At 32.6% G+C, this 8,656-nt stretch overlaps 1 protein-coding gene and 1 long non-coding RNA gene across 5 annotated transcripts in view; one reads left to right on the top strand and one right to left on the bottom strand.

The window, feature by feature from the left end:
- LOC147843698 (uncharacterized) overlaps positions 1 to 8,656 on the bottom strand; it is a 341,063-nt gene that overhangs the window by 39,749 nt on the left and 292,658 nt on the right. The gene's annotated exons all lie outside the window — the stretch shown is intronic.
- The window catches only part of cdh22 (cadherin 22), a 487,421-nt gene that overhangs the window by 333,072 nt on the left and 145,693 nt on the right, over positions 1 to 8,656 (top strand). For all 4 annotated transcript variants that reach the window (NM_001443453.1, NM_001443451.1, NM_001443452.1 and 1 more), the window contains 1 exon segment: positions 6,605 to 6,792. In NM_001443453.1, the coding sequence (NP_001430382.1) occupies positions 6,605 to 6,792 (188 nt within the window).

Here is an 8,656-nt window from a genome sequence, read left to right as displayed (position 1 = left end):
AAATGCAAAACAAACTACCCTGAGGGGGAAAACATTAACAAAACACACAAACAAACTTCACAGAGCTGGCTGGTAAGGAATAGGGCTGGACAGACAGGACAATGCCACAAACGATGACATATGATGATGAACTGGCACAGAACAGCAGACATGAGGGGATTAATAGCAGACGTAAACTAACAAAAACAGATGAACATAATTAACTAATAATAGGGTAACAAGGAGGGTGGGACTTGACAATAGACTAGAGAGCGCATGACAGAGATGAGCCATGCGCTCTCATAAAACAGGACAAGAACATGCAGCCAATGAAAGAACTCATTAACCGCATGTTCATGACAACACAAGCACGACACCGAAGCACACAACAAAAGCATGTGACCACAATGCAAACACAGAGCCACGTGCTTTGACAACAGAAGCAAGACACGAGCACACGATAGATAAACACCGTGCGCTCACACATATGCAACGCGCATGCTTCATCTTACATCAACCAAACCGAAAGCAACTAGACGAAGACGCTGAGAATGAAACAGCGAGATGGCGACAGAACAAAACACAAACACTAGCACAAGAACGCGTGTGTCCGAGGCACACAGAGCCTGCGCGGCCTCATAAAGCCTGGTTTATACTCGACGCGTCCGCTTGTTCGATTGAGTACGCGCGGCGAATGTGACGTCATCACGGAGTTTGGGGGGGTTCGCTTTGGGTGCGCGCGGCATGATTTCGGCTGGCGGTGCGTCGAGCATTTTTTGAGACTTGAGCGAAGAGTGCGCGGAACCTCTTTGAAGAGATTTTATCTGAAACAGTACGACTGAACAGACATCTTATAACTCGTGATCAGAGAGATAACCAGACAATCAATAATTCTTGGCTAGAAATTGCAACATCCATGGGTAAGGAGAAAGTTTTTGTTAAAAGGTTTGGAAAAACCTGAAGAATAAGTTTATTAAAACCAAAAGAGGCCATGGCAAAATGTAAACAATTACAGAATATTTTTTTCCACCAGTCATAGGTTTTGCACTGATGTATTTTGTTTAATTTTGTATTAAATACTATTTAATAGTTACAAAACTACAATGAAGACACAAAATTATTTTTGATAACTGGAAAGGAATAGATATACTGATGGCCTGTTTCTCTGGGCTTTATTGTTGATAATGGTCAGGAATGTTGGACCATCATTGCCTTTTTAGCATAAGAATAGGACAGAAACTAGCCAGACAGTAATGTGTGAATTGTGAAGCGGGCTAAATAATAATAATAATAATAATAATAATAATAATAATAATAAAACATTTATTTGTAGAGCAACTCATGTTCTGTTGTCTTTAATATTTTAATAAATTGTAATAGGTTAACTGTCCGAGATATGAACAAAAGCAAGTGATGACAATAATTATTTGCTAGAAATAACAACAACAGCAGTGGGAAAGGAGGAAAGTTTATGTTAAAAAAAATTGGAAAAAAAAACCTGAGGGATAAGTTTGTTTTTGCCAAAAGAAATCATAGCAAAAGTGGAGACCCGGGTACACAATTACAGAATATGTTTTTTTCACTAGTCATAGCTTTTACACTAACGTATGTTATTGGATCGTATTTGTAATACATCTGTATATTTTACTAAGTGTACTTTTTATTTTTTGCTTTTATTCTTGCCATAATAAAAATATATTTGTAGAGTTTATTTGAAAACTCCTGTTTTCTTGTCATTAATATTGTAAATAACTTTAAAAGGTAAAACTGTCAGAGATATGGACAAAAGCAAGTGATGCATCAAAGTTTGATAGAAAAATCTGAAAGGTTATAAAAATGCTTATAATCATTAAAATAATTTATAAAAACAATACAAATAATTATAATAATAATATGTATTTTTTATTAAAAATAAATATTTATTATTATTATTATTATTATTATTATTATTATTATTATTATTATTATTATTATTATATTATTATTATTATTATTATTATTATTATTATTATTATTATTATTATTATTATTATTATTACAAATAATTAGTTTAAAAATATTGAACGACATTATGATATGACGTACTTCCGGAAAGTTCCTACTTCTCTGTTTAGCCGTCTGATTTTAAGGTGGGTTTCTTTTGACCGCCCCCTGTCGTTTTAAAGAATATCACAACGGCGAACGCAACGAGTATAAAAGCCTCGGCCGTTTTGCGAGTACAATTCCAGCTTTAAGCGGGAGTGCGCGCACACCAAGAGACACACAGAATGACAGAAACAGGACAAGACAGGGCTAGTGTCCGGACTCTGCCACCAAAACAAGATGTCACAAGACCAGAGTGGCAGAACCCCTGACATACTGTCTGTACAGATGCCAAACCGAAACTCCTCCATTGAGTTCATTGTAAATCATTGATGAAATAAATTATTTGGTTACAAACTAGGACAGATATCAATCAATTACACCAAATCATTTTGTCAATGTAACAGATCCAAATTTAAGATGTTTTGCACTTATAATTCTTCTCTGTAATGAGCCTTCAGAGGTCAGAATTGACTGAATGAATCGTTCAAGCTGCTTTTGTGAATTAAATTAAATGAAAACAATCTGACTCATGTGAATGATTTGTTCCTGAATCAAACATGAATGTATTATTACAAACTAGAGCAGATGCCTTCACATGCCTAACACACAAAGATATTGCAAAACATTTGTTTTTAACAGTCTAGGGGTCTAAAATGTATTGAATCATTTCTAAAAGTGACCATAAACCAGAATAATTTGTAATTATTATTATTATTATTTTTATTATTATTATTATTATTATTATACATTATTATACATTATTATTATTATTATACATTATTATTATTATTATTATTATTATTATTATTATTATTATTATTATTATTATTATTATTATTATTATCATTATTATTATTATTATTATTATTATTATTATTATTATTATTATTATTATACATTATTATTATTATTATACATTATTATTATTATTATACATTATTATTATTATTATTATTATACATTATTATTATTATACATTATTATTATTATTATACATTATTATTATTATTATTATTATACATTATTATACATTATTATTATTATTATTATTATACATTATTATTATTATTATTATTATTATTATCATTATTATTATTATTATTATTATTATTATTATTATTATTATTATTATACATTATTATTATTATTATACATTATTATTATTATTATTATTATACATTATTATTATTATTATTATGGCTCATATGAGGATTTAAAATGGTTCAAATAAATCAACATTTTAGTGCGCTAAGGGTGAATTAAATTTGCTAAATTGGTCGTAATGTATGAGTGTGAATGCGAGTGTGTGTGGGTGTTTCCCGGTATTGGGAAAATTCCTTTCCAGTCACCTTTTGAGGTTACTGTTCCAACTCTCATTGGAAACGACCGGTGTGTTTATTGCTTTAATAGAAGTGAGTGTGAAGTTGAACCACAGTAAAGCCCTGCTGTCAGTTTTATCAGACGTCTTGTCAGTCAGAGCCTGTCAGTCTTGTGGTTTCGATTGCAACCATTTAAACCCTGGTTGAAAACTTCTAGCTTTGAGCTCAAAATGATTTGATTAGAAATCCAGTACTGTATGTGACCAATAAGCCCTACGAGGTTAATATCAAATATATGTTACAGCACTAAATTACTGTGTTGTGTTTCAGAATAAAGCAGCTTTAATTCACATCACAGCCTTCGACCAGTCAAAAGCAGCGTGTCTCTGACATCAGAGCGGAGCATGTAGCCAGTGCTTTAATACATCTCATGTCTGCAAGCAAGACTGTGTGTGTGTGTGTCTACTGCATGTGTGTGTGTGCATGAGTATAAAAAGCAATGAAACACATTCAGCTATTATTTTCCCTTTGCTGCTGTTCTTCCGTTACCTCCAGAGGAAAAGCAGCATTAGCTTTATTACAGCAAAGAGAGCGGCTGTAATGCTGTCTCACAAGGCCTGATGTCTGTTTTTTCTGCGTATCTCCCTCTCCTTCTCCACAAAAGCCTCATTTATGCCAGTTTTGCTCTCACGTCTAATTCATTAAGCTGCTTTTTGTATTGTGGGCCAAACTGAAGTCTTTATTCTCTCTTCTGACACGTCCTGCACTCAGGCATATTGCCTACATCGCATATATTACAGACTGTACATTATGCAAGGCAAGAATGGTTATTAAAGCAAGCTTTGGCATTGTGTTGTTTTCTCAGAAATACTGTCGACTTCGGGATGTAAACAGATCATTCATGTTCTCCGTGGAGAAAAATTGACTCTTAATGATCACATATAAAGCTTTCGGATAGAGATGTGGCATCCGAGCTCGGAGGTGAACGGTGTTGCCAGATATAGCTGAATTTATCCAGCCCAAAAGCTGTGCAAAACCTGCCCAGCTGCACAAAAAAAACATCAAACATAAAATTATATATATATATATATATATATATATATATATATATATATATATATATATATATATATATATATATATATATATATATGTGTGTTTTTTTTGTTTTTTTTTTGGTTTAAATTACTTTAACTGTAATAATTTTAACCATAAAGGAACCAATAGTCCAAGAATCACAATAGTATAATTAAACAATAAACAAAATAACCGGGTCACATCAAAACACATCCTTGAATTCCGGCAAATACAAACACATATTATAATACTAGTGCTGTCAAAATTAGTGCGTTAACGCGTGCAATTAATTTGAAATATTTAACGCATTAAAAAACTTTTTAAAAAAATTATAAATTAAATAAATATATATTTTTTTAAATTTAAAAAACTATCGCAGTTGCAGTTTTTTTATTTCCTGCTTAGGTCGACGTGTGTTTAACGCAACCCAAGCTCATTCTGAAAACGTAGCCCCGCGTTTCTGGAGACCGCAATTTACGTGGCCGGAGGTACGTATGGGCGCATTTGGTTTTATCGAGCGAACGCTACAGGGCGGTGTGACGCCGCTATTCTTCTTCGCGTTCACTCGCCGGCTGTGACGGCTCACCTCCGTGTGGAGGGCTTTCCCACCACAACCAGTTTGTCCGCTTAGCTGGCAGTGTTACGTCGGTGGAGCGAAGGCCCGGAGGAGGAGGAGTCGGCCGCGGCGATGACCGGGTTCGAGTCCGGGGAAGAGCGATTCCAGAAATCAGGTAAGATGAAAAACAGAATCCAAAAAATAAAAGTGAACGAGTTCATGACAGGGCGACAATGTTGTGAAATTCGAAAATTCGTTCAAAATCGGACGAGGGCTTTTGCTTTTTTTTTTTTTTTCTGGACGGCTTTTGTAAATCATCTCTTGGGTTTAGGGAAGGAGAAAGAGGAGAGTGACTAGGTTGGACGATTGGCCGGCCACCTGGTCGATCATTCAGTCATTCAGTCTGTCAGTCGGACAGACGGTCGCTCGACAGCGGCCTCTGGTGGCTTTTCGCACGAGAAAAGCGCAGTTGCGAACGGCCCGCGCTCCCGAGAGGCATTCGAGATGATAAAAAGCGCGGCACAGCGGGCTCTCGCGGATTCGCAAAAAACTGCACAAATACGTACATCCCAGGATGTATTTCGCGGGCTCGAGAAACATCTGCGGGGCTACGTTTCCACAATGAGCCTGGGTTGGTTTAACATGCAAAGAAAGATGGATAAGACCAAGGAAGCTCTTTTTGAAGGCAAGTTTCAGTATAAAACAATTATTGTCACATCACCAGTCTTTCCAGCGTTTCCTCCAGACATTCATGCAATTTGGGGTGTTTCAGTTTTAACTTTTGACTTCGGTTTCAATGGAATTTGATACCACATGGCGAATGGAAAGAAAAGCCTCAGCATTTCGTGACTCGGTGGTTCTTTTGTTAGTTGAGTAGCTGGATATAATTAAAGTGAGATTTATGAAAAAATAGCATGATTTCCTTCAAGTGAAACATGAGCACAGATTGCGTTGCATCTTATAAACACAACCAAGCCTTAAATTTACATTCTGGACCACCCCTTTAATTATAATGTTCACAGTATGTCTGATAATATTTTTTCTTCTGGAGAAAGTCTTATTTGTTTTATTTTGGCTAGAGTAAAAGCAGTTATTAACTTTTTATAAACTATTTTAAGGTAAATATTATTAGCCCCTTTAAGCTATAATTTTTTTGATAATCTACAGAACAAACCATCATTATACAATAACTTGGCTAATTAACCTAACCTGCCTAGTTAACCTAATTACCCTAGCCTTTAAGCCTTTAAATGTCACTTTAGGCTGTATAGAAGTGTCTTGAAAAATATCTAGTCTAATATTATTTACTGTCATCATGGCAAAAATAAAATAAATCAGGAATTAGAGGTGAGTAATTAAAACTAATATATTTAGAAATGTGCTGAAAAAATCTTCCCTACATTAAACAGAAATTGGAGGAAAAAATAAACAGGGGGCGAATAATTCTGACTTCAACTGTATGTATATATTATACAAACATAACACAGATTGCTATATTCCCCAGGGCTAATATGCATATATTCTCAGGCCAGCGTGTGAACATGAATGGAGCTGATCTGAAAGTATCATCTTCTCTTTTCTGTCACAGAGATGTATCAGTTTTCGGTCTCGGAGGGCGCCGCCGTCGGGACAGCGATTGGTCGGGTGATCGCGACAGATGCAGACATGGGTGAGAATACGGATATGAGTTACCTGATCAAAGACGAGGAGGGAGGAGAGCTGTTCAGAGTGTCCACTGATGGAGACACACAGGAGGCCGTCATCGCCATCAGAAAGGTACAGGAGACCTTCAGACCTGTCGTTTTACACTCTGAAGGTCATCCGCTTGTTTATAGCATTAAGTACTGATCAAAAAGCACCAGAACTGATTACCAAACTAAAATATGTAAACACTTTAGCTGTAAAAATGCGTAAAAAGCGCATTAAAAGATTTTTTTTATAATCCTAAAACATGTTTACAAATTATTTTATTATGCATTCATTTGTTCGTTCAGTTTGTTTGTTTATCATTCATTCATTCATTCATTCATTCATTCATTCATTCATTCATTCATTATTTATTTATTCATTTATTCTTTCATTCATTTATTTATTTAGTTAGTAAGTTATAGTTTATTTAATTATTTTTATTTACTTATTTAATTATTTTTTGTCTATATACATTTTTTATTTGTCTATATATATATTTTTTTGTATTAAATATTTGTTTATTTATCTTTTTTATTCTTCTATTCTTTTTTCTTTCTTTCTTTCTTTCTTTCTTTCTTTTATTTATTTATTAATTTAGTTAGCTAGTTTATTTGTCTATTCATTAATTTATCTATTTATTCATTTATTCCTTTTTTCATTCTTTAATTTATTTATTTAATAATTTATTTATTTGTATTTTTATTCATCAACCCATTCATCCATTTATCCATCCATCTATTTGTTTGCTTATTTATTGTATATTTTCAATTCCATATAATACAATATTTTTGTACAATATTAATTTACAATTTTATTACAATATTATTAGCCATTTGCTGATTCAAAACAGCACCAGAACTGTTTACCAAACTAAATCAAATATTTAAAATATTTAACTGTAAGATGTGTATAAATGTGTGTAAAATAAAAACTTCAACAACTTCCATTTATTGAATATTTGCACAGAAATATGTTTGGGAACTTATTTATTTATTTAGTTTTGGTTTATTTATTTATTTAAATATTTATTAATAAATTATATAAATTGCGTAAATTTAGGTCATAAATATTTATTGCTTTGTTTTTGTTTGTTTTTTGTTATTTTTTTCATTATTTCATTCGTTCATTCTTCATTTGTTTATTTATTTGTTTATTTATTATTTATGTATTTAATTAATATAATACATCAAGTTTCCATATATTATGTATATAAGGGCATTATTATTATCCTCTTGTGATTTTTGTATACTTTTTCAAAACCCTTGTTAAACAGCTTAACTTTGGTTTATCACACCTGAGTTCAATTTCTTCAGCCACACCCCTAATTACTGCCACACCTGTTCACAATCAAGAAATCACTTAAATAGGACCTGCCTGACAAAGTCAAGTACAACAAAACATCCTCAAAAGATAGACATCACGCTGAAATTAAAAGAATATACCTATTTTTATAACATTAATTTTAGGAATGTTACTGATAATATGCAGATGGTGTAATACATTTAAATTGCAAATGTTGTGATAACCTATGTAAAACACAATTTCATAATTAATATTTTATGTATTTTTTAATGGATGTATTGCATTGCAAACAAGTGGTTTTAATTGGATTTTGGTTTTATTTTTTGTCTTTTTAATGGTATTTTTTAAATTTTTGTACACTTTCAAAATCATTCCACATAAATTCACAGATTTTTTACAAACTTTGGTGTGGAAATAGCGTATTAAAAAATTATAATAATCCACAGATTATGTCTGACAAGTTATGTTATGCTTGCTTGATATAAATCAGTCAAGATTTCACACATGAAACACTAGCTGGAGACGGACATTTGTACAGCAATACAAGCATTTTACTGTATTTTCATTAACTAACGTTAACAGATACTGTAATAAATGTAATGTTCATTGTTTGTTCAAGTTAGTAAATGCATTAATAAACAATAACTAA

This window comes from Danio rerio, chromosome 6 (genome assembly GCF_052040795.2).
Source record: "Danio rerio strain M-AB ecotype USA chromosome 6, GRCz13ab, whole genome shotgun sequence".
NCBI lineage: Eukaryota > Metazoa > Chordata > Actinopteri > Cypriniformes > Danionidae > Danio > Danio rerio.
The sequence above is the reverse complement of the archived record's forward strand: the minus strand, read 5'-3'. Positions and strand labels throughout refer to the sequence as shown.